The 27,510-nt window shown below is 45.2% G+C and overlaps 1 protein-coding gene across 1 annotated transcript; it reads left to right on the top strand.

The window, feature by feature from the left end:
- The first annotated feature begins 129 nt into the window (after positions 1-129).
- On the top strand, positions 130-26,442 carry lmf1 (lipase maturation factor 1). The gene is made up of 11 exons (XM_070448276.1): positions 130-441; positions 772-1,081; positions 1,938-1,948; positions 7,381-7,529; positions 18,181-18,246; positions 22,051-22,218; positions 22,666-22,846; positions 24,175-24,328; positions 24,545-24,728; positions 25,297-25,411; positions 25,892-26,442. Exons 1-11 carry the CDS (start codon positions 234-236, stop codon positions 26,044-26,046), a joined length of 1,701 nt encoding a protein of 566 aa, XP_070304377.1. The 5' UTR covers positions 130-233; the 3' UTR covers positions 26,047-26,442.
- Positions 26,443-27,510: the final 1,068 nt, after the last annotated feature.

The following is a 27,510-nucleotide window of genomic DNA, read 5'->3' as shown; positions in this document are numbered from 1 at the left end:
CACTTTCAATTGTGTGATCGCCAATATACCATAGAAGAAGAAAGCCCACCAATCATACGATTTTGCAAGACACATCTGCTGTTCAAGGGTAGATGAGCTATAGATGGGCTATCCATTCCACGGTAAGCATATGCAATGCGCAACGCACGGATTTTTCAAAACTCAGACACTACGYTTCTAGACACTCTTGAACGAGCCCTCTGATCACGTGGTTTTTTAGAGCGTCAACCAACATGGCGGCTCACGGTGAGAGTTCTGAAAGCACTTTGAGAAAAAGACGCGTCGAAACATGGAAGACAACAACGACACATTCAGATGACAACATCCGAAATAATGAAGAGGACACTTGCAAAGCAAAGAAGAAAGAATTGGTTACATTGCAAACCGGGACTTACTGGCTCACTCGAATTGTGCTTCTACGTTCCATTGCYTTCATCTACTGTAAGTTCGAGTGTGATATTCTGACAATGTAGCGAGTTATGATGCACTGGCTCCATTACAATGGCTTCCAGACCATTGCGTAGGCTATATTATTCTCGTCAGTTTTCATGTGTGTATTGTATGGTGGTAGTTGGAGTTAAAACCAATTTAATGTTCAAGTAGACATGGACACATCGTCCACATTACCATTTACCAAGAAACATAGCAATTGTTCTCCTGTCACATTCTTAAATGAACCAGACAGTTCGTTCTAGTACTCATAAACCTATCTTTATTCACCTCACTTCCTCCACCTCTCTTCCCCCTCTCCCTTCATCCCTCCCCCTGTAGTCATTGCATTCACTGTTGCCTACAACCAGAACAAACAGCTGATAGGAGAGCGAGGCCTCTTGCCCTGTAAGGATTACCTTCTCAGTGTGAAGCGCTATGTGGGGGGGAAGATCGATATGTCTGCCTTCGCCTACACTCCCTCTATCCTGTGGTTCCTGGACTGGACGGACATGGATGCCAACCTGGATGGCATTGCCCTGGTGGGGATGGCGCTGTCAGGCTTTGTGTTGCTGACTGGCACTGCCAACATGATCATCATGGCCATGCTGTGGGTGCTCTACCATTCTCTGGTCAGTGTGGGGCAGATCTGGTGAGTGATGGGTTGGAAAAACACCACAGGAGGTTGGTTGCACCTTAATCGGGGAGGTYGGGCTCGTGGTAGTGGCTGTAGCGGAATCTGTGGAACTGTATCAAATACGTCAAACACGTGTGGTTGATTCCATTCCATTTGCTCCGTTCCAGCCATCATTATGAGCTGTCCTCCCTTCAGCAACATCCACTGGTATAAACACACACACACACACACACACTGCTTATGTTCCATGTGTGTGGTAGGGTGTAGTTTACAGGGTTGTGTCTGGGCCAGTAGGAGGGGACCCAGTAGTGAGTGAGAGAACATGTTGATTGGGCCTCTGTGTTGTGACTAGAAGATAGTTCAGTCTCAAGTCTTTGGGAGGGATGGACTGTACAACAGTGACAGACAGACAAACACGTGACCGTTCTCCCTCGTTCTCTCAGCTCTGTTGAAGTTCTTTGTGGCTCTGAAGAATAAGATGAAGAGAGGGTAGACAMTTCCTGGAGACATTTTCAAAATTGTTCACCATCTGCTTCTTATGTTCTGAATGAAAGATGTGGATTTGGAGACTTCAAGGCCATCATGCCAACAGTGATTCAGTTAGCTGATTAGTCTTAAAGGGTCATTACTGGTATGTCCYGTTTTTTAGTCCAGCGTGTTTAATAGGAATAAGTCAATTTATTTATCAACACTATTCAGTGTTTCATCTTTATAAACTTCTGACACATGTAATTTGATATGTACGATTGTGGGTACAGTATTGCAATATGCGGTAAGTGCTTGGTACAGAATGTAGGTTAGGCCAACTCTCTAATCAGGTCAAAATATCTATTTTTATGCTGATCTATTTTATTTTTTCCTCTCCTTACAGGTATTCGTTTGGTAAGTTAACTACTTACATTCAATTACATTTGTAAGACTACAACATCCATCTGGGACCGGTTTCCCGATAGCGATGGAACTTAGGCTTGTGTTATTATTATGTGTTATTTTTTKGTATTTTCTACATTGTAGAATAATAATGAAGACATCAAAACTATGAAATAACACATGGAATCATGTAGTAATCAAACAAACAAAAAAAATATTTTATATTGTTCAAMGTAGCCACCCTTTGCCTTTGACAGCTTTGCACACTCTTGGCATTCTCTCAACCAGCATCACTTGGGATACTTTTCCAACAGTCTTGAAGGAGTTCCCACATATGCCAAGCACTTGTTGGCTGCTTTTCCTTCACTCTGCGGTTGGGTTGAGGTCAATTGGGTTGAGGTCAGGTGATTGTGGAGGCCAGGTCATCTGATTCAGCACTCCATCACTCTCCTTTTTGGTCAAATAGCCCTTACACAGCCTGGAGGTGTGTTGGGTCATTGTCCTGTTGAAAACAAATTATAGTCTCACTAAGCGCAAACCAGATGGGATGGTGTTTCACTGCAGAATGCTGTGGTAGCCATGCTGGTTAAGTATGACTTGAATTCTAAATAAATCACAGACAGTGTCACCAGCAAAGCACCATCACACCTCCTCCTCCATGCTTCACGGTGGGAAATACACATGCGGGATATCTGTTCAGCTACTCTGCGTCTCACAAAAACACAGCGGTTAGAACCAAAAATCTCACATTTGGACATCAGACCAAAGGAGATATTTCCACCGGTCTAATAACCATTACTCATGTTTCTTGGCCCAAGCAAGTCCCTTCTTATTATGGTGTCCTTTAGTAGTGGTTTCTTTGCAGYAATAGACCATGAAGGCCTGATTCACGCAGTCTCCTCTGAACAGTTGATGTTGAGATGTCTGTTACTTGAACTCCGTGAAGCATTTATTTGGGCYGCAATTACTCAGGCTGGTAACTGTAATGAATTTATCCTGTGCAGCAGGGGTAACTCTGGGTCTTCCTTTCCTGTGGCGGTCCTCATGAGAGCCAGTTTCATCATAGTGCTTGATGGTTTTTGCGACTGCACTTGAAGAAACTTTCAAAGTTCTTGAAATGTTCCGCATTGACTGACCTTCATGTCTTAAAATAATGATGGACTGTCGTTTCTCTTTGTTTATTTGAGCTGTTCTTTCCATAATATGGACTTGGTCTTTTACCAAATAAGGGTATCTTATGTATAACAACCCTATCTTGTCACAACACAACTAATTGGCTCAAACGCATTGAGGACAGAAATTCCACAAATTAACTTTCAACAAGGCACATCTGTTAATTGAAATGCATTCCATGTGACTACTTCATGAAGCTGGTTGAGAGAATGCCAAGAGTGTGCAAAGCTGTCATCAAGGCAAAGGGTGGCTACTTTGAAGAATCTMAAATATAACATTTATTTTGACTTGTTGAACACTTTTTTGATAACTACTTGATTCCATATGTGTTATTTCATAGTTTTGATGTCTTCACTATTATTCTACAATGTAGAAAATAGTACAAATAAAAACCCTTGAATGAGTAAGTGTGTCCCAACTTTTGACTTGTACCGTTTATTTTTTTTATACCCCTTCTCCCCAATTTTGTGATATGCAATTGGTAGTTAGTCTTGTCCCATCATTGCAACCCCGTACGGACTCGGGAGAGGCAATGGTCGTGAGCCATGCACAAAACACGACCCTGCCAAGCCGCGCTGCTTCTTAACATACTGCTCGCTTAACCCGGAAGCCAGCCGCACCAATGTGTCAGAGGAAACACCGTCCAACTGGCGATCGTGTCAGCGTGCATGCGCCCGGCCTACCACAGAAGTCGYTAGAGCGAGATGGGACATGGACTTCCCGGCCGCCCAAACCCTCTCCTTACCCGGACGACGCTGGGCCAGTTGTCAATACTGATAGGATTGCAAGAAAGTTAGCACTGCTCTCAGATCAGCTTTCTCCATTTGAATCATACCTTTTAATAGGAATTGTTCCACAATACTGACGACAGATCGGCTCCTAGACTTAGAGAGGTTATCTCCTATATATTATGGCTGCAAATATTGAGGCAGCATGGCTATTGGTTATCCCATAATAGTGCACAAAATCACAGATTTGACACAGGTAATTTTGCAAGCCAATGCTAACTAAAGTTACCCATAGACTTCCAGTCATTGCGCTATCTGTTAGCATGGAAGGCCATGTGTTTAGCATGCTAGCTGATACCCATAGACTTCCAGTCATTGTGCTAATACTAGTTAGCAATTGCACCAGCGCTTGTTAGCAACTTTCTTCAAACTGCATGCAGAGACCCCATCCCTGGGTCGCTCCTCTTTTCAGTTTGCTGCAGCTAGCGACTGGAACGAGCTGCAAAAAACACTCATACTGGATCGTTTCATCTCCATCTCTTCATTCATAGACTCAATCATGGAYACTTACTGACAGTTGTGGTTGCTTCGCGTGATGTATTGTTGTCTCTACCTTCTTGCCCTTTGTGCTGTTGTCTGTGCCTAATGTTTGAACCATGTTTTGTGCTGCTGCCATGTTGTACTGCTACCATGTTGTCATGTTGTGTTGCTACCATGCTGTGTTTTTTTTATGCTCCGTCCCCTCAAAACCCCAAAATATCCCTTTTAAAATTAATTGATTTCAAAATGATTGAAATAGCTAGGCCCAYGTAGCCTATACTGTATTTATTTTGTTTATGCAGTCATCTCTAGTTTTATTCTTCACTTATTTGTAACAGTTGCAAAGACACTGGCAACTGTGAAGGCCTATTTTCAGTCAACAATTAATTATATTATCGGCAGTCACAGAGAAACGTATAAACAGCTAGATTCTATGTTTAGCGGAGGTCTTCTGTGTATAAAGTGACGCAGAAAGGGCAAAAAAAGCACCTCTAACGACACATTTAGCTGTCCGACAAGTGGTCYGAGGCAGTCGGAAAATAACAAGTGGGTCTTGCGTAACAACGGTTTTGTGAAACTGCTCAGAGATTTAATGATGCTCGACGAAGGTTCTGACGATGAATCAAATCAAATTCTATTGGTCACATGCACATGGTTAGCAGGTGATATTGCGAGTGTAGCGAAATGCTTGTGCCTCTAGTTCTGACAGTGCAGCAATATCTAACATGTAATCTAACAATTCCACAACAACTACCGAATACACAGACGTGAAGGGATGGAATAAGAATATGTACATATAAGTATATGGATGAGCGATGGCCAAGMGGCATAGGCAAGATGCAATAGATGGTATAAAATACAGTATATACATATGAGATGAGTAGTGTAAGATATGTAAACATTATTAAAGTGRCATTATTTAAAGTGCCTAGTGATCCATTTATTAAAGTGGCCAATGATTGGAGTCTGTATGTAGGCAGCAGCAAAAACTTAGCCTTAACATGCTTTGGAGAAACCTGGACCTGAGATTTGTAACAGCCTGCTCTTTTGTCACTCCACAACCTAGCCCTTATCTAACCTTCCCACAACCACTACTGTGCCCTTGTTATCCCCTTTGAAGCGGTCACATTCAGCTCAGATGTGTTAATATGATCTGGGTCATAGTCAGAGGTTTGGGATGATTACATTTCAATACATAATCTCATCAACACTCAGCTGACATGGTTTAATGCCCCTCACTAGTCTCTATTGGCAAATTGGCCTATTGGCATAGAGATCAGAGTCGGTGTATCATGCCACCCAAAACCCCATTATCCTCAGACCTCAGTAAACATCTGGCCCTGGATGGGCCTGGCTGTATTCAAAATGTGTCTCAGAGTAGGAGCGCTGATATAGGATCAGTTTAGCCTTTTACAGTAGATCATAATGAATATTATTGTATGGACAGGGAGGACCTAATCCAAGATCAGCACTGCCCAGGGTTAGCAGATGTGGCTGGTTCAGCTTCAGCTGGTCTTTTGTTGCCTCAGCAGGATTCCTCAGTTGTTCATCCCAATAACTCAATTCAATCAGACTGTTGAGTCCAATCTAATCGCTGCAGGGCTGAGTGTAAATAGTTCTGGATGTAGGGCGCTAGTTCAGATAAGAGCCCAGATCAATTTGACCTCACTGATTGGTTAATGACACTTTGGAGTGAATGACTCCAGTCGGATGTCTCTGGTCAGGTTTTGTGGTCTCTTTTTTCCCTTCTCCTTTCTCGTTCCCTCGCTCATTATACAGAAGACCCGTTTATCAAGGAAATCTAACACTGTAGAGACGGTGTTAGATAAAAGAAATTAAAACAAAACCAAGAATAAATGTATTTCCTCCTTCTTTAGTCCTAAGACTGTTCAACTGCATACTGTACTCTGTGTCCCTCGATCTCTCTCTCTCTCTCTTCATCTTTGTCATTATCTCTGTTTGCATGTCCACTGGGCGAGGGCTACAAAGACTGCCTTTGTTAGGAGGGGCGAACAGGCCAACAGCTGCACAGATCACACTGGATCTCTCTGAGGAGAGACGGGAGCAGGTGGGCCTTCACTGGGAGCCCTCTGCTGCATTCACATCAGGCCAGTCTGGAATTAGATCGACTGACATGTTTGTATTATACATGGGTGCGTGGACTCACACACACCCATGACGGCACACGTGCACTACCTCTGCACCTTTTCACTTTACATTTATGAACAAGCCTCCAGTGATTGGCCATCAGGGACATATGCACATAGCCAGAGGAGGTTATCTGTGGTCATCATTGTAGAATGACAGATAGAGATCGTTCCAGAACAGTGATGTTTGCATAGACAGACGGATAACTGGCCCTAATTCACTTCTACAATTACAGCTGTCCATATTTTGGTTATTCAAAGCATCCCCGGCTGCTCTTCTTGCTTTGACTGTAATGCTTCAGAATGGTGAGGGCAGCTCAGACTATAAAAAAACCCACACAAAAACATGCAACGTGACATGCACAAGGGGAATTAGCTTCTTTTTTTTGCTCTCCACTTCTTAACTCTCCACAGCCTTAACTTTTTGACTTTCCCTACTTCCTCACAGATGTGGTAACTGAGTAGCTCCCCTGATGTATGTATCCATGCAGCATTCGCATGCTGAGAGATGTGGTCACTTTTGACCTTTGCCACACTTGTCCTTTAGCAATGGCCTTTTCTCTCATATATCCCATGTCTTCATCTCTCCTGCCCCTTAGTCATCTCATTCCATGTCATGGTTCCTCTTATTCTCCATCCTCACTCACACACTTGGACTGTCACTCTATATTCTCCCCACATCTGCTTGACTATTCGTCATGCCCCTGTCCTTTTTCTGAAACCCCTGTCTCCTGTTCTCCCTCTCCCTGACGTCCTTTCTCTGAACGTTTGCTCTGTCTCTCTCGCTCCCTCTGTTTCTCCTCCCCTCTGTCTCTCTCTCTCCCCCATTTCCTCTCACTTCTCCCTCTGTCTTCAGGTTGGGAGAGTCAGTTGTTGGAGACGGGCTTCTTGGGGATCTTCCTGTGTCCTGTGTGGAGTCTGTCCCAGGTGCCCCCTCGCTGCCCCCCCTCGCTAATCTCCATCTGGACCTTCCGCTGGCTAATCGTTCGCATCATGCTGGGCGCCGTGAGTGACACACACAGACACACACACACACACACACACATCTATCACACTGACACTGAATTCCCCTCATAGTCTGTGGAAAAAAACACGGGTGAAATTTTCACGTGTTTATAAGAAACGTGTTTACTGGGCTTAGACACTTCTCTATGGTCAAAACAAAACACCATCCCTAAGAAAAACAGACGTTGTAAATGCAAATATGGAACCAGTCAGTCAGGCAACTTGTCTGTCTCTTTTATGGTTTAGTGGAGAGAGAAAACCAACCCAACGCTGTTGTCTTTTAAAACGTGGGGGTTGGAACCTGCCACAATGCCCAAAGTGTTTTTTCAATTAGGCCCATAAAGAGGACGGAGCAACGAGGGAGCTATATGTTCATTCAGCTTACCCCAGTGCCAAGAGTATGATTGACTTTAAGTGCTTACAAGTGTACAAGCCCCTCTTGTCATTTCCCCTAGACACAAAGTCATTACAACACATTTATTCAAAACAGAAAAGCACTTCAGGTCCCCTCAGACATGGCTGAGGCTTAACCAATAAGCAGCTTTTTAATCACGGGGTAATCATGGTTTTTATTGTGGTCGGGGCAGCTAGGTTACATTTGTTTTTCACTATAATTGAAAGCATATCGTTTAGAAAATTGACTCRGAGCTTGATTTTTGGATGACATTAGGTTAAAGTTGAAACCTTTTTAGGAAATTCTTGTCACGTCTTAAGTTCCTTAGATTGACACTGTAAATACAAAGTATTATTTATCCATTATAAAAGCCATGCTATGTTCACTCAGTGTTTGTCATGTAAGTGTTGGTTAGATTAGGTCAGGGTAATCTATCCCTTGTTCTGTGGTTGACCACTGTTAGAGTGCTATTGAGAACCCTTTTAAGTGAAGGGGACGTAGCCAGTAAACTTTGAAGGGACCCTAAGGAAGAAGAAACTTTGTCCTGAYTTGTTTCATGTTCGGATTCTGAAAGCATCAGTTTATAACCCAATTCAATGATTTTATTTCTCAATGTCTACTTTCTGTCTGTTTTATCCAATCTTGATTGCTTATGCTGTCAAAATTGTTGAATAACGGTGCTATTGAGGACATCACATTTTCTTCTTTGCTAATTTCCTTCAGCAGATTCATCTAAACAGATTCTCTCTTTTGAGTGACTTTACAAGTCAGGCCCTTCCTCACRTGTTAAAAATATCCCTCCTGGCAGCACACTTCTTTCTCTTACCCTGTTCCTCAATGGGTCYTCTGCTTTTGCTTTCGCGTCCTAAGCTATGTGTGTGTGCGTGTGCGTACACACCTTTCATTATCCAGGCTGTTAGCATCAGAGGGTAAGTCCAGGCGGTTTGCTAAGTGGTACTAATGGGATCTGATTCACAGGGCAGTGTCAGCRTTTAAGCTGTGAAATACAATCATGGTAATCAGGGTGCTAGTGAGCTGGTGTGGTGCCCCATGATTGGGTGTGGTAGAGGTTGGACCTGGCCAGTAAACTAGCTGTCTCACAGCCTTTGCACGAGGTATCACATCTCACACTCCTGCAGGAGGAACGGTAGGCCTAGTAGAAAGAGTGCACCAGGCAATGATGGAGAGCATTTCCCCCATGCTCCTGTTTTTGAAGAAGTCCAGTAAAACCATAATACAGTAAAGTGCTTGTCTGGTTGGACTGTTCCATTCTCCTTTGGGGTGATCACTTTGCGAGGAAGTGTCTCCTGCYGGCTGTTTGTTGGTTTGGCTCGTATCCATGTCGTTGGGTTGTTGATGAGTTTTGAGGTTGGCCCTGGCCCCAATTGGCCTCGGAGTTCTCTATTGTCTCGAAGACTGTTGATGGGACTTGGGACATTGTTGGTAGGGGGAGCTACGCATAAAACAATCATTGTTTTCCAGTATTGGGAATTACCGATGGTGAGGGGTCAACGTAGCATAAAAAGTTGACACAGAATAAAAGACTCACTGTAATGTAGTTGATTGCATCCTGCGGAGAAACATGTTCATGTTTCAAGGTTTCTGGGAGTGTTTAACGCCTTCCTGTTTAGGCGGTTGGCAGGGGCATCGAGGCGTACCTTTAGGCAGCTGGCAGGGGTGATCGGGTTTAGGACGTCCCTTGGCCCCTCTCTGGTCAAGCCCAGAGCCACGTCACTCTTTCATTTACTGTAGTCAGAATGAACCCCTGACGCCAAATGAAAGTTTTCTCTTTTTGGGGGAGAGAAAAATATACTACATGTAAGTATATAGGCTTTTTTCCTTTGTAGGGAAATGAATGCTGGCTTGATCCAGTGTGCAACTGGTTACTGACTGTCTTTGAATGCCAATGGCTGCCAGTGGGAGAAAGCAGTGTCATTGGGTGTTGGTGATTTGTTTCTGTGGTTCTTACACTGATGATTGGTTATCACTGAGGGAATTCTGTTTTTAGGAAGTATCATCACTGTAGGAAGCATAGTAAAAGAAAATCGAAACCAAACYCCTAACCCATTCGTCTTGTATGTGACAGTTATCAGCCGTACAGTACCTACATTAGCGTATCATGTCGTCTAGCAGGGAGTCTGTGTCTGTTTTTACGACTGTCCCGGGTCGACCTGCTTTTTCTAGGTCTGGGTAGTGCTAATGACATCCTCAGGGCCTGCTTACCTCAGCCTGCCCAGCCTCTCTCTCTCTCTCTCTCTACTCTCTCTCTACTCAGTCCCTGACTTACAGCCTTCCAAACCAGCCACGACACTTTCACCGCTCACTCTCCTTGCCACCATACCCTACTTTTATTGTCGGGAGTCTGCATAAATCTCCGCGCGGCACCCAAACAGGAAATAGACGGACTTGCTCGCTGTCGTTTGCACATTTGCGAAGGGCTCCAGCCAACGTGCACCTGGAGTTCTGTGGTTCGCCGTGGATGGATGGAGCCCAGTGCTGTGGAACAAAACGCTCAAATGGTCTTTTATTGGAGTCGCATGCATCGACTCAATTTGTCATGGCCAGGATTTTCTTTTAATGGTGGCTGACAAATTTCATGGGATAATGGCTGCCTGCACCCAACCACTCACTGTTTTTATGCCTGTTGACAAAGTAGAACTATTCTCATTTTCTGTTGTGGTGTTAACAACACAAAGCACTACTTCARTGACAACTGAATATCGTTAAAGGCCTTTCCGTTCAACGATTGTCAAAATGGCCTCCCTAATAACTTTGCAGTCGAACCACCTAGGTTCTCTGGAGAACGGGAAACTGGCCTACTCCGTGGTCAGAATATGGGACAATGGGAATTGATGATCCTCATGACTGAATTGTATTATAGTCAACACCCAACGATTTATAAGCAGAATCTAATGCCCTGATAACCCCAATGTGGCCTAACAAAGTCAAACAGAGTTGTTGTKTATTCCGTGCCCCATGACCAGCAATGTGTCAATAATATGTCCTGGTTGCACATTCTCACAGAGCATCAATGCTGATTTATTTGTCTAAATAAGAGATTTTYGAAGTGAGTTTGCATTGTGTTCTTGCTGCTTCAACTGGAGTTGAAGTCTCAGTGCTTTTTATTGACTGTAGTCTTCTCAGAAGAAATAAGGATTTAAGCGCTTGTCCTCCAAGGGCTGTATGGTSTTGTAGTTGATTATACGTGGCCAAGACAGACTAGTGCTTTAAGCTGTTGTATACATTTTGATTCTGGGTTTTTCYCCTCTACACATGTGTCATATCAAGTTTCTTTCCCATGCTCTTTCATTTCGAAGGGCCATTTTGATATAATTTCCTGCAGAAATCATAATATCTTCTATCGAACGTTACGGTTTGCCAATCCAAGGCCGTCTTCCAGTCTGTCATTCAACCCCTAGCTTAAACTGCAGTTGATGTGGCATAACAGTGAGTWATTACCCCCTAAGAACTGTTAATATTCCCCAATTCTTTAATTCTTCTCTTTTGGCTCTGTGTTGGAGGAATAGAACACAACACACAACACAACACAGCTTGCACTTGCTAGCTACTTCCGGCGCCGACAGAGATGGCCGCCTCGCTTCGCGTTCCTAGGAAACTATGCAGTATTTTGTTTTTTTACGTGTTATTTCTTACATTGGTACCCCAGGTAATCTTAGGTTTCATTACATAGAGTCGGGAGAAACTACTGAATATATAAGAGCAACGTCAACTCACTGTCATTACGACCAGGAATATGACTATCCCGAAGCGGATCCTGTGTTTTGCCTTCCAGGTGTGATCATAACAACATACAGGAACTCAAGTCATTCTGTTCACCTGACTTAGAATTCCTCACAATCAAATGTCGACCGCATTATCTACCAAGAGAATTCTCTTCGATTATAATCACAGCCGTATATATTCCCCCCCAAGCAGACACATCGATGGCCCTGAACGAACTTTATCTGACTCTATGTAAACTGGAAACCACACACCCTGAGTCTGCATTCATCGTAGCTGGGGATTTTAACAAGGCTAATCTGAAAACAAAACTCCCTAAATTCTATCAGCATATCGATTTTGCTACCAGGGCTGGTAAAACCCTGGATCATTGTTATTCTAACTTCCGCGAYGCATATAAGGCCCTCCCMCGCCCTCCTTTCGGAAAAGCTGACCACGACTCCATTTTGTTGCTTCCAGCCTACAACAGAAACTAAAACAAGAAGCTTCAGCGCTCAGGTCTGTTCAACGCTGGTCCGACCAATCTGATTCCACGCTTCAAGACTGCTTCGATCACGGGATATGTTCCGCATTGCGTCCAACAACAACATTGACGAATACGCTGATTCGGTGAGCGAGTTCATTAGAAAGTGCATCGGCGACGTAATACCCACAGCAACGATTAAAACATTCCCAAACCAGAAACCGTGGATTGATGGCAGCATTCGCGTGAAACTGAAAGCGCGAACCACTGCTTTTAACCAGGGCAAGGTGACCGGAAACATGACCGAATACAAACAGTGTAGCTATTCCCTCCGCAAGGCAATCAAACAAGCTAAGTGCCAGTATAGAGACAAAGTAGAGTCGCATTTCAACAGCTCAGACACAAGAGGTATGTGGCAGGGTCTACAGTCAATCACGGATTACAAAAAGAAAACCAGCCCTGTCGCGGACCAGGAAGTCTTGCTCCCAGACAGACTAAATAACTTTTTTGCTCGCTTTGAGGACAATTACGTGCCACTGACACGGCCCGCTACCAAAACCTGCGGGCTCTCCTTCACTGCAGCCGAGGTGAGTAAAACATTTAAACGTGTTAACCCTCGCAAGGCTGCAGGCCAGACGGCATTCCCAGCCGCGTTCTCGAGCATGCGCAGACCAGCTGGCTGGTGTGTTTACGGACATATTCAATCAATCCTTATCCCAGTCTGCTGTTCCCACATGCTTCAAAGGGGCCACCATTGTTCCTGTTCCCAAGAAAGCTAAGGTAACTGAGCTAAACGGACTACCGCACCGTAGCATCCACTCCGTCACCATGAAGTGCTTTGAGAGACTAGTCAAGGACCATATCACCTCCACCCTACCGGACACCCCTAGACCCACTCCAATTTTGCTTACCGACCCAATAGTCACAGACGACGCAATCGCAACCACACTGCACACTGCCCTAACCCATCTGGACAAGCAGGAATACCTATGTGAGAATGCTGTTCATCGACTACAAGCTCAGCATTTAACACCATAGTACCCTCCAAACTCGTCATCTAGCTCGAGACTCTGGGTCTCGACCCCGCCCTGTGCAACTGGGTACTGGACTTCCTGACGGGCCGCCCCCAGGTGGTGAGGGTAGGTAACAACATCTCCACCCCGCTGATCCTCAACACTGGGGCCCCACAAGGTGCGTTCTGAGCCCTCCCTGTACTCCCTGTTCACCCACGACTGCGTGGCCATTGCACGGCCTCCAACTCAATCATCAGTTTGCGCACGACACTACAGTGGTAGGCTTGATTACCAACGACGACGAGACGCCTACAGGGAGGAGGTGAGGGCCCTCGGAGTGTGGTGTCAGGAAAATAACCTCACACTCAACGTCAACAAAAAACGGAGATGTTGTGGACTTCAGGAAACGCAGAGGGAGCACCCCCTATCCACATCGACGGGACAGTAGTGGAGAGGTAGTAAGTTAAGTTCCTCGGCGTACACATCACGGACAAACTGAATTGGTCCACCCACACAGACAGCGTTGTGAAGAAGGCGCAGCTGCGCCTCTTCAACCTCAGGAGGCTGAAGGAATTTCGGCTTGTCACCAAAAGCACTCACAAACTTCTACAGATGCCAATCGAAAGCATCCTGTCGGGCTGTATCACCGCCTGGTACGGCAACTGCGCCTGGTAGCGGCAACTACCCTCTCCAGAGGGTAGTGAGGTCTGCACAACGCATCACCGGGGCAAACTACCTGCCCTCCAGGACACCTACACCACCCGATGTCACAGGAAGGCCATAAAGATCATAAAGGACAACAACCACCGAGCCACTGCCTGTTCACCCCGCTATCATCCAGAAGGCGAGGTCTAGTACAGGTGCATCAAAGCAGGGACCGAGAGACTGAAAACAGCTTCTATCTCAAGGCCATCAGACTGTTAAACAGCCACCACTAACATTTAGTGGCCGCTGCCAACATAATGACTCAGCTCCAGCCACTTTAATAATGGGAATTTATGTAAAAATTATTCACTAGCCACTTTAAACAATGCCACTTAATATGTAATGTTTACATACCCTACATTACTCATCTCATATGTATATACTGTACTCTATATCATCTACTGCATCTTGCCATCTTTATGTAATACATGTATCACTAGCCACTTTAAACTATGCCACTATGTTTATATACCCTACATTACTCATGTCATATGTATATACTGTACTCTATACCATCTACTGCATCTTGCCTATGCCGTTCTGTACCATCACTCATTCATATATCTTTACGTACATATTCTTTATCCCTTTCCACTTGTGTGTATAAGGTAGTAGTTGTGGAATTGTTAGGTTAGATTACTCGTTGGTTATTACTGCATTGTCGGAACTAGAAGCACAAGCATTTCGCTACACTCGCATTAACATCTGCTAACCATGTGTATGTGACCAATAACATTCGATTTGATTTGAGAACAGCACAAAACAACACTATTATTCATGTACACCAGAAGCACATCTGCTAGCACTTCAATAGAATATTCATAATGGCCCTCCGTCGCTGCAGGTAGTAAACAATCCTGTTTGATATGGCATTAGGACAGCAGGCGGGTGGCACAAGCAGACAACTACATTTATCCTGGTTAAGTTTATAGCCCAGCTGAAAGGTGGAGGGTGAGGAGGGGGGATAATTTTCAAATGAATGGAATCACATTTTTCAAGGGAGAAAGTACATTCCCGGCGCGCTTATTAGATTATCTGTAATGTTGTAGATGCAAGAATGCTCGCTGATAAATAGCAAAAGTAACCCATGAATTAGGCGTCCACCGTCAGCGAGCGCATCTACCCCWCCCTCTGTCCCTCAAAACCTCTCTCCCTGCTTCCCCAGCGATATATCAGCCTGCAATATAGACCCTGATTTCACCAATCAGCGTCTATTGCATTAGTGGAGAGGGACAGAGAGACCTTTAGGACTGGTCTGTGTGGTGCATGAGACCATTGAGGAGAGAACCTATGCATGAGCTCTGACTGAGCCATGTGTGTGGCTGCAGGCACTGGTAACTGCATTGGTTCATAGGTTTGTGCAAAGAGCAGATAGAGGTGTGGCTTTAAGTTCTCTGGGCATCCAAAGAGGAAACACAAGTCGGAAAATGAGTGAAGACTACTTCTCCCCCTTGACTGTTTTCTGAGTCAGTCKTAATGTTCTGAAGCTCATTTGAAAGTAATGGATCGCTAACCAGCTTTTAATTCCATTTTTACCGCTCGTCTTTTATCAGTGCTGCTTTTTATTTCCTAGAATTGGAGATTAAATCCGAGCCAGATAGCTTAGTCATAGCCCGCATCAGCTGTTGKCCTTCCTCATTTTTCTCTTAATTTTGTTCATGCTTCGTTTAATATGATTACGCACATTAAATCCAGCTTCATATCCGTCAATGCATCCCTCTCTCGCTCAACATAAATTCCTCGCTCTCTCGGGTCATTCAGTTGCTTTAGTAGTCATTCAGTTGCTCCTGTCTCTCTTGTTTTGTTTGTGAATATCATGGAGGCCTAACATGCATACAGTGCTTTCAGAAAGTATTCAGACCCCTTGAGTTTTTCCACATCTTGTTACGTTACAGCCTTATTCTAAAATAATACCCCATAATGGCAAAGCTAAAACAGGTTTAGCTTTGAAATTGAGCTCAGGTGGATCCTGTTTCCCATGATCATTCTTGAGATGTTTCTACAACTTGATTGGAGTCCATCTGTGGTAAATTCAATTGATTGGACATGATTTGGGAAGGCACACACCTGTCTATATAAAGTCCCACAGAGCAAAAACCAAGCCATGAGGTTGAAGGAATTGTCCATAGAGCGCCGAGACATGATTGTGTCGAGGCACAGATCTGGGGAAGGGTACCAATTTTTTTTTTGCTGCATTGAAGGTCCTCAAGAACACAGTGGCCTCCATCATTGGCCGCCTGGCCAAACTGAGCAATCGAGGGAGAAGGGCCTTGGTCAGGGAGGTGACCAAGAACCTGATGGTCACTCTGACAGAGCTCTAGAGTTCCTCTGTGGAGATGGGAGAACCTTCCAGAAGGACAACCATCTATGCCATACTCTACCAATCAGGCCTTTATGGTAGAGTAGCCAGACGGAAGCCATTCMTCAGTAAAAGGCACATGACAGCCCGCTTGGAGTTTGCCAAAACTCACCTAAAGACTCTCAGACCATGAGAATACACGATTCTCTGGTCTGATGAAACCAAGATTGAACTCTTTGGCCTGAATGCCAAGTGTCACATCTGGGGGAAACCTGGCACCGTCCTTACTGTGAAGYATGGTGGTGGCAGCATCATGCTGTGGGGATGTTTTTCAGTCAGGATCGAGGGAAAGATGAACGGAGCAAAGTACAGAGAGATCCTTGATGAAAACCTGCTCAGGACCTCAGACTGGGGTGATAATTCACCTTCCAACAGGACAACGGCCCTAAGCACACAGCCAAGACAACGCAGGAGTGGCTTCGGGACAAGTCTCTAAATGTCCTTTAGTGGCCCGGACTTGAACCCGATCTAACATTTCTGGAGAGACCAGAAAATAGCTGTGCAGTAACGCTCCCCATCCAATCTGACAGAGCTTGAGAGGATCTGCAGAGAAGAATGGGAGAAACTCCCCAAATACAGGTGTGCCAAGCTTGTAGCATCATACCCAAGAAGACTCAAGGTTGTAATCGCTGCCAAAGGTGCTTCAACAAAGTACTGAGTAAAAGCTCTGAATACTTATGTAGATGTCATTTTTCACCGTTTTATTTTTTTATAAATTAGCAAACACTTCTAAAAAACAGTTTTTGCTTGGCATTATGTGTAGATTGAGGGGGGGGAAACAATTTTAAACAATTTTAGAATAAGGCTGTAACTTAACAAAATGTGGGAAAAAGTAATTGGGGTCTGAATACTTTCCGAATGCAGCGTTTATTATTCATTTTAACTGACATGTAGGGGGCAACTTCACCGTGTGCCTTAACACTAAGCTTAGAACGAAGAGTAGTATATTAGAAATGACCACAGACCCACAGAGCTGCTACTAGGAGCTGTTCAAGTGGACAAGACACAGCGCCGCAGTATTTATTGCCCAGTCGAGTTACCATAGACGGACTGAGCTCCTCTATGGCTTTGTCTTCATCTAGCCAGCGACAAAGTTCCGTAAAGTTCCGTTGTACCTCAACAGACGCATAGCGGAATGAATGAAAGKGGAAATTTAATTACTGCAATATAATCTTTCTCTCCTCTTTGCAATACAACAAACGATCTCTTCATTTGTACAGGCAGACAATACGGCAACTTATACAAGGCTTGAATGGAGACMGTTTATTCAATCACAACAAATAGATTTTTGCCTTGGCTGTATACAAATGTTTATTCTGCCAGAATTGACGAGCAGAAAGAGCCTTTATGCAACAAACAGGTTGTTTTACATGATACTTGTTTGAGTCGTTCTGTGTGAATAGCTATGCTCTCACCATTTAGCTAGCCATTGGCGATTCAGWGTTAACCGCTAGCTAGCTTGCTAGTGCTAGCTAGGTACCAACAGAAGTAATATGCTGCTTTGGCCATCATGAGGGAGATTGGTTGAATATGGAGTCACTCTTATCTAATGTACATACAAACTGTATCATACCAACCCACATCTTGCAATCCTCCAGAATTGGTTGTGATTGTTAGCACACCTTCCTACTGTCGTGGTTCATATTGAATGATCACTGATTATATGCTGTATTGACATGGTAGTAGGCCTGAAGTTTTGGTTTCATGGTAATTTCGAGGATGTTAAATTAGATACAGACCGATCCAATACAAAATCTACAGATTTTAATACAGACTGTTGGTCAATTGGAGCAGGACATGTCATTGCTGTATGTCCCAATGATATGCTCTCCACAAACCTCACAAACTAACACACCTGGACAGAACCACTGGCCAGGGGGATGGTAAAGATGGAGGGTCCCATTTTTAAGTCTGCACCATGAAAATGTCACCCTGAGTTGAGCTGAATGATTGACGTGTCGTTGTCTTCTCCGCAGGGGCTGATCAAGATCAGAGGGGACCGCTGCTGGAGGGACCTGACGTGCATGGACTACCACTACGAGGTGCGTGTGCGTTCAGTGCAATACAGTTCCCTCAATCCTTGTCAGCAGTGCTTGTTGGCATCTTGTCGTCAGGGCTTTCCCCTGGCCTGTGCTGTGTCGTGCTGAGAGATCAGGCCTTGGCACATGATCCTTATCAATCGCCTGCTGTCCCAAACCTAGTTGAACGAATCACTTTGTTATCTATCTTCCTGTGCCACACCGTTGGATCGACTGCTCCTGTCTGGCTGGCCGTGGACACACCAGTGCTTCCCCAAGCTAGATATTCTCCTTAGGCGGAGCTCCCCAGGCTAAACAATAAGCTTACACATAGACCTAAAAGTTCAATTGAAACCGACTGAGGCAATGGTTTAAGTCTTGGTCCTGGATAAGAAATAGGACTTCTGTTTACTTAGTGGGTGACGATACATTTCTTAGCATATGATAGGACATTGGGAGCCACTGTCTGCCACAACGGCTGCTAGACATGCCTCATGTTGGGTTTTCTCCATAGGAAGGGAGAACACAGCGGTGTCATCTCTAGGCTATAACCCACACAGCTGGGAGATGAGACGGCATGGAGCGTTTTGTCTAATGACAGAGACCAGGAATACACCACGTCTCCCTGGAGTCTGACTGACTATGGCTTTTTATGGCCTTGAAAAAGTCCCTGAACGGTCTACTGTCCTTAGGCTGGACTGTACTGATGCCTACATACTGTACTGACATGCTCTGCTGTCTGGGTAGAACTTACTCTCAGATCTAGGATCAGCTTCCCCTCACCAAATCCCTAACCATCAAGGGGACGACACATTAAACTGACCTTGGATCAATGTTCAGGGGCGACTTCATCCTACTATTGATACCAGGAATCTCTCTTCCTTGTATAGTACTTCACTGCACAGGTTTTAACGTATGACAAACCCATGCTTAGTCTGTTAGCCCTGTCCGGCACTGCTCCTTTTTGCTCTGTTCGCCTGCGGGGTGGAATTCCCATTAAATGGGAAACATGGTTATTTTCTTTGGTCAATACGACGACTCATTAATTTCTTTATGCCCGCCATTTTAAGAGCCTGCCTTTAGCAAGTTATAGGCCATAAAGAGTMATGATGATATAAGGAGGAGACCAGTTGAACTGATTTGAGGTTGATTAGAGTTAACGGTGTGTTCAACGGCCTAATTTGCTGCCTTATAAGGGGGACAGACAGGGTGGGTGAAACATTGAACAGACATTCAAATGACTAACTGGTCAAGCATGGCTTCTAATTCGTGGCCGCGATTTTCTCCTTTCTGTTCCTTATTTGTGGGTTAGTGTTTGTTTTTGTGTATGTGTATGTGTTTTTAAGTGGGTAAGTGTGTCCATGTTAATTTGTGTCATGTACCTTTGTGTCCATGTTAATTTGTGTCATGTACCTTTGTGTCCATGTTAATTTGTCACCCCTCTACCCTATCAGTATTGTCATAATTGTTGCCTTGAAATTTTACCTCACAACACTTATGTCCAAATATGCCCACAACCTTCCTTATTCCAGGCTGCTTCTGTCTTGGGGGTTCCTAGGTGAGAGGTGTGGAGGGATGCCTGGCACCTCACCATACCCCCTTACCACCTTCCTCTCTAAACCCTGTTAACTCGAAGGGACCTCTGTCTGTGGACCATCACGCCTATCTGAGAGAGTCTGCTGAGAAACAGGGGTCTCATTCAGGCCCATTGAGCCTCCTGTTACAGATCCATCAGCCTACAGTATGTCAGCTTTGTTAGGGCTTCACGTGGAGGCTAATGGGTTTCTGGCAACAGTGGTGGTCAGCCAAGTGAACCTGTATGGATCAGAGACTAAATGAACGCCTTGTAGAATTTGACAAAAAGTGTTTAAAAAAATTAAGGAAACATTGCAATAGTGTTTGTGTTCAACCTGGATGTCCATGTTGTTCAACCTGGATGTCCATGTTGTTTAACCTGGATGTCCATGTTTAACCTGGATGTCCATGTTTAACCTGGATGTCCATGTTTAACCTGGATGCCCATGTTGTTTAACCTGGATGCCCATGGTTGTTTTAAACCTGGATGCCATGTTTTAACCTGGATGTCATTGTGTTTAACCTGGTGTCCATTGTTGTTTAAACTGGATGCCATGTTGTTTAACCTGGATGCCCCATGTTGTTTAACCTGGATGCCATGTTGTTAACCTGGATGCCCATGTTGTTTAACCTGGATGCCCATGTTGTTTTCCTGGATGTCCATTGTTGTTTAACCTGGATGTCCATGTTGTTTAACCTTGGATGTCCATGTTGTTTAACCTGGATGCCCATGTTGTTTAACCTGGATGCCATGTTGTTTAACCTGGATGCCCATGTTGTTTAACCTGGATGCCCATGTTGTTTAACCTGGATGTCCATGTTGTTTAACCTGGATGTCCATGTTGTTTAACCTGGATGTCCATGTTGTTTAACCTGGATGCCCATGTTGTTTAACCTGGATGCCCATGTTGTTTAACCTGGGGTTATGGTAAAGCATATATGGGATCCTGAAGACTCGGACTCAGTACCTCCATGCAGGCTAACGGGCCCATATCCCCGTCTAAACATTGACCTGCCAGCTCCTAACCTGTCAACACCTCCAGGGGTAAAGCGGATTTACATTTCACCCCCCCCACCTAACACCACCTACCCCCTCTACCGGAAGCCAAGGGCGCCAGGTAAGGTTTGCCTGCCCCCCCTTGACGCTGACACACTGCTCCCTTTCAGCCTCCAATCTCTCAAAACTCACGGCAGGGCCACACAGCGCAATGCATCATGGGTAAGAAGACTGCAGAAGCTATGTGAGGCTGGCTGAGGGGGGTTGGTGGGTGTTGTTTTGTTTTTTTGTTAGTTTGTTTGCCGTATGCATACTGGGTATGTTTGGTTATCTGAGGTTGYAGGCTCGGTGCCCTAGGCTGTCTGGGGGTGTGGTGTCTCTCACACACACACGCACACTCACTCTCTCTCACTCTCCAGCCCTGTCTGGTTCTGTACTGAAAGAGCTCTCTCAGGACATTTCTAAAATAGGCAGTAGCTTTACTTAGCTCTGGAAACCTTCCTGAAGGTGTGGTGTTATAATTGTACACTGTTTCCCCACGCCATTCTGTCCCATGGTTTTATGCCAAAACAATGAGGGGGAACATTTTTTTTATTTTTATAGCTATTTTACATTTAAGATCAGCTACATTTCATGTTTGGCACAAGGTGTCATTTGGGCAGTCATTGTGGCCAGTGGGAAAGCTGGTGGGGATGTTAAGTTATACACTATCTCACTGCCATTCATCGCCATGCAAATGCAGTCATTGGAGGGACACCATGTAAATCCATGCAAACATAGAGGTCATTYAGTGTTATCTGTGATGAGCTGTGCTTTCATTAGCTTATCCTTACCATTACATGCAAAAACACACAMCGTAACACTCATGCTACGGCAATGACTTATCTTTCGTTTGCCTCTTTCTATCCCTCTGTCTTTGCTCATATTTGAGTATCGATATGGTTATTTTGAAACTGAGACAAATTGCTTTTTCCTTGACCTGGAAGTACTCATGTTGTGGTTGTGCTCTCCCTGGGTCAGTGTCTGGTCCTCTCTGGCTCATCCCAGTTCTGTGGTTGAGACTGGAAGGATGTGGTGGGTTAGGTGGACCCAAAATAAGGAGTGAAGGTACTGACTCCTCTCTCTAATGCGATCTCTGGAGATGCACTGTGTGGTTATCAACAGTACAATTCCCGTGGTGTGTGTGTCTGACAAACTGCCAGTGGCTGCCTGTCTCCGTCTGTCTGTATTCATTCTGTTTCTCTTTCTCCCTCCAGACTCAGCCGGTGCCCAACCCCATGTCATACTATATGCACCAATCCCCATGGTGGTTCCATCGCTTCGAGGTTCTGTCCAATCACTTCATCGARCTCATTGTCCCTCTCTTCACCTTCCTGGGGCGACGCATGTGCATGGTCAACGGGACGCTGCAGATAGTGTTCCAGGTGAGATGACAGTAGAAAGGCTAGGATTTCGGGAGGGTAACTGATCCTAGATCTGTGCCTAAGTATACCTTTAGTAGCTCTGACGTCACATTGCCACCTAGTGGAACCATTGGTGCATGACAGCAGTTTTATGGCAACTGCAGTCATCAGTTTGATGAATGGAGTGTTATTCAGAGCCAGCTATAATTGAATGAATACAGCAAATCAGGACTTTCCCCGCTGCAGTATGCTGAACTATTAGCCAAAGCAGATGATCCTCATCAGTCATATCATGCTATCTTTCTGGCAGTACCTTTGGAGGAATCTAAATACTACTCCTTATCCTTTCTCCCCATCTACTCTCTTTCCTCCTCCTCTCGCCTCTGTTTCTCCTCTGTCTCTCCTCTCTTCTGTCTCTCCTCCTCTCCCCTCTGTTTCTCCTCCTCTACCCTCATTTCCCTCTTCTAGGTGACTCTGATAGTGAGTGGGAACCTGAGCTTCCTCAATTGGCTGACCATAGTTCCCAGTTTGGCCTGTTTTGATGATGCCTCTCTGGGGTTCCTGTTCTCGTCTGGCCGAGGGGCCAAACAAGCCGTACTGGACCTCCAGGCTGAGGAGGCAGCAGGATGGACCCCCAAACCCACCAGGGGTACCTACTAAACAGACATGATTTATCCTAAAGGAGTTAGAGCCCACACACCATAGAATAGATCATTATATTTCTATCTTCATTCCCTCACAACCTACACCACTCTTTGCCCCTGCCCAGACCCAACTTTACAAATTAAGTAATCGATACAGACAGGGCTACGGTATTGTGGGTATTATCCAGGATTTCTGGGTATTTATTTTCAGCCAGTTGGTGTTAGAGGCCCTGCTATCCTGTCTGGGTGTTTTATGATTGGGACTAATGATGGCAGGCAGAAAGAGGGAGAAGAGGTATTACATCAGCCTTCAACATGACTACCGCTCCACTGGGTAGGCCTGACTGATGTCTCTACCAGCCACGCTGTGTGTGTGTGTATGGATTCCCCCTTCCCACGTGCCTGGCTTAGCTTTGTGTTTACAACCCCAAAGAGCAGTCATTGAGTGGGTCCACATGAGCACCCTACCCCTCTCCACCTTCTCCACTCCCCACCCTCCAATCCCCATCTCCAACACACACACCTGGCTGTAGGCACATCTGGAGCGGGCTAGCAGGCTATAGGGCCTTGACAGATGGTAGACAGCACCAGGGTGCTGGCAGGGGGTATTAGGCATTACTAATCACACATTACCAATGTGACTGGGTGCCTAGCAGTTGGCACATGAACATAAAGGAAAGGGTTTACGATTTGGACACGATGGGAGGAGTGTGGATTACTACTGGGACAGCTGAGGAGAGGGAGGAGGGAATGGAACGAGAGCGAGAGACAGCTGGAGATGATGTGGAAGAGGGTGATGGAGAGAGAGGAAGAGAGAAAGAGAGAAAGTGAGGAAGGAATGCCCATGTGGTGTGTTAGAGCAGGCATAGGCTCTAGCTAATTGGTCTCCCAGGAATTGCTAATGGCTTTAGTTTTATGCTGGGTAATATATCTGCTAAGTGGCCCTAACATTCTCTACCTGCACCATGGCTGCTTTTTAGAATTTTTGGGGGTCATAAAAGTCCATTATTTAAGTCAAACAACAGGTATAGTTCTGATGGATGGTTTTAACATGCGTGGGACTGGTTGACGGGTTGGCATTTCAATCCGAGACGGGTCGTGGGGATTTGGAGCTGTCAGCTCCTCCAGTTGTCAGTGGCTAAATGCCTCATGACCTCATAGGCTAAGCCCCTCTCTCTGGCTACTGCCAGAGGTATCTTGAGTTCCACAGACAGACAGACAGACAGACAGACAGACAGACAGACAGACACACACACACACACACACACACACACACACACACACACACAGGCACACACACTTCCTCTTTTTTTGCACCTCTTCTCCATCCTAGGTATGCTTTTTCGTCGAGTGGTGAATGTGGCTCTGGGCGTTCTGATTGGCTACCTGAGCGTTCCTGTAGTGCTGAACCTGCTGAGCACCAAACAGGTGATGAACACGTCTTTTGACCCGCTCCGCATCGTCAACACCTACGGGGCCTTCGGCAGGTATCGTTCTCCTCTTCCTCTCATTTTATTTCAACACTTTCTGTATCTCTCCACTTGATCAGTCCAAACTGCCACATCCTCTCATTCTATTCTTCTCTGGTCCTCTCCTTTTCTCTACTCTCTGCCATCCTTTTTAACTTTCCCTCCCTCACAACTTTCTTTGGCTCCCTCCCTCTCTCCCTCCATTTCTCTCTCTCTCTCTCCCTCTCTGTGCAGTATCACTAAGGAGCGGACTGAGGTGATTCTGCAGGGTACTATGAATGAGGACCCTAAGGACCCAGAGGCTGTGTGGGAGGAGTACCAGTTCCTGTGTAAGCCAGGGGACCTGACCCGACGCCCCTGCCTCATCTCCCCCTACCACTACAGGCTCGACTGGCTCATGTGGTTCGCTGCCTTCCAGGTACAGTCAGAGTCCGGGAYTCAGCACAGACCTTTGATCTACAGTACCCGGCTCTAAGTTGACATATAAGAATCAGGGATTCTGTTTCATTTGTTTTACTGTTTGTTGGTTTTGTGGGAAATTCCTGCCTTGGATGTGAGCTGGCTAACTCTGTGTAAAGTCTGGACCCAGAACTACCTGCTCGGAGTAATTTCCTCTGTCAGGGCTAGCTGCCCACACTCTTCTCAACTCTTGCTACAGCTCTCTCAGGTGTAGTTCTGGCCAGAGACTCSGCCGCGTGGCGCGCTGTTTTATCGTCCCCTTCTCAGGGCATAGGGTTTCCCGCTGGTTTATATCCAATCCCAGAACCAAGAAAATCCCAGTCAGACATTTTGGCAAGAGGGGGAAGGTTTATGATGTCGCAGATCAGCTCAATATCCGCTCAAAAGTTTGGAATGGTAGACTGCTTCAGATTGAGGGCTTTGTTCGATATGACAGTTGATCTTTCACTCAAATGTCCCCTGTTTTTCTGTCTTCTTCAGAACACCCTCTTTCTCCATGTATTTAACCCTCCTTCTCTCTCTCCCAGACCTATGAGCAGAGTGAGTGGGTGATCCACATAGCAGGCAGACTGTTAGCCAACGACACATCAATCCTTTCACTGATGGAATACAACCCCTTCCAGGGCAGAGACAACCCCAGGTACACTTACACTGACTAACACAGAGGAGACTGGACGCCCTTATTTTTAAAGCCCACAAACTATGTACTCCACTACAGGGTTGTCCATGATAAAAACAGAAGATGGCGTAAATCAGTTTGATACATACTGTGTGAGTTTATTTTGTAAGTACGTTTAATTTGTTTAAAATGGCCAGGAGTTGCCGTTGGAGACAGCTGCATTGAAGGCGTAACTGACCTCAGCAGTGTTGTGCTGAGGCAGAGTGGAAGTGGAAGGTTGTGTGTGTGTGCGTGTGTGTGGGTGCGTGTGTCTGCGTTATAATACGTGCAAGCCTCACTTTCTCTTAAATATTAAATAGAATAAAATAAAGAATCCTTGTCCTCTAGCCCCCTCTAGTGGAATGTTTCCTCTCGATATGAAATGTGTCTTTTGTATTCTCTCTGTCAGTCACACTAACCATCCTCTCTCTCTCCCCCCCCCACCCCCCTCTTCCTTCCCCGGTGGGTCCGAGGAGAACACTTCAATGATAGTTCACCCTGCCTGGCAGTGGTCCCAGGGAAAATGGTGGGTGAGGAAACGTATTGGCCTACTTCCCCGCTGGGATCTGGTCGCGCTCAGGGATACTTCAAGTCCGCGTCGGAACTGGCCCCATCCTGACCTTTGACCTACTGTATGACCAATCACACTGATGTATTCTATGAGCGACGGATGCCTGAGACACCGAGGTATCGCTCCCCCTTATAAGTTGGGATCAAATATGCTCTGAAAGCAAACATGTTGACATGAGAACCCTGATATTGGGGAATTTGTGCCATTCTGAAAAAAATGTTAGATTTTTTGTTCCTCTATGTTGCCTGTCTCCAGCATGTCATGTTGCCATCTGCTGTATGCACTAAAGAATGACCAATCCTTCCCGTGAATAGGGATATGCCACTCTGCCACAATAGGAGAGTTGAGGRGATGACACACAGTCCATGTTGGGTTCACATCGCAAGACAGACAGACTGTACACACATTGTGTCTTTTGAAAATAAAAGTATATTTTGGAACAAAGCTAGACTTTCCATGTATTTTTTCCTTTTGTTTGTTACCCTAAGTAGGTTGTCCAACTAATCTAGTGGTTTAAATCATCCACTGAAAGAGCCTGAGTCCTTCCCTCAAATAAAATGACTAGATTGACATTGCAGTGTTGTACTACATACAAATTCCCCTAGCCGTTGTTGTCTTTGTGTTATGGGGATCTGACAAGGATCCAATGAATAAATGCATAGAAAGGGACGGTTCTCATCAGTGGRAGAAGTGTATCTGTCATCTTGTGTGTGTGTTCAGCCTACAGAGTAGTGACAACCGCAACAGACGAGAAYCCCGTTGAGACAATACTCCTACCAGTCCTTGCATCCCACAATGCACTTTTCTCCCGGAATGTCCGTTTTTAATTGTGTTCACCTCATCACAAATATCCATCATAGATGGTGTATACAGTCTGTTCAATATTGATGCTTACCTACACTAAATACATCTGCTGGTTTCGCTATTTGTAGGCCAAAACAACATTTGGTGGCACCTGTGTGTCAGAATATACACGGACCAATTCTGACCATTCTGTGGTAAGTTATTACTCCAAAATGTGGTAAATGATCTCTCTGAAATGTTTCATTATTCTACCTAGTTGTGGATGAGATGGTGGTGTTGTCTGTACAGGCAGAAGTGAGCCACCCAGATGGGTGTAGCGCTACTTCGATGTGTGCAGGTCCAGACTTGGAACATCTGCTGCTTCTAATGAGGACTTCTAGTCAAGCCAGTGGGACAGGACAACCTCATGTCCCTCACACAGTCCAAATAAGAAACACAAAGTACACGCACAAATAAGTCACAAAACATTTTCTACAGTCTCAGCAAGAGAGTATAGAACTTAATTGTCCCAATGGGCAATTTGCAAGATGAGAATCAAATGAATAGGACGGGTGAATAGCCTATATGATAACAAATAGTGTAGTGACCATAATACAATCATGTTTCACAGGCAATGAGTCCTGCAATTCGTATAGTTCTTGACATGTTCACATAACCAGAGTAGCTTCTGTTGTTATGGCACATATCTTTTAGAATTTGAACCTCATA

Source organism: Salvelinus sp. IW2-2015, linkage group LG18 (assembly GCF_002910315.2).
Source record: "Salvelinus sp. IW2-2015 linkage group LG18, ASM291031v2, whole genome shotgun sequence".
NCBI lineage: Eukaryota > Metazoa > Chordata > Actinopteri > Salmoniformes > Salmonidae > Salvelinus > Salvelinus sp. IW2-2015.
Note: the sequence above shows the minus strand (reverse complement) of the source record. Positions and strands in the feature narration are given on the sequence as shown.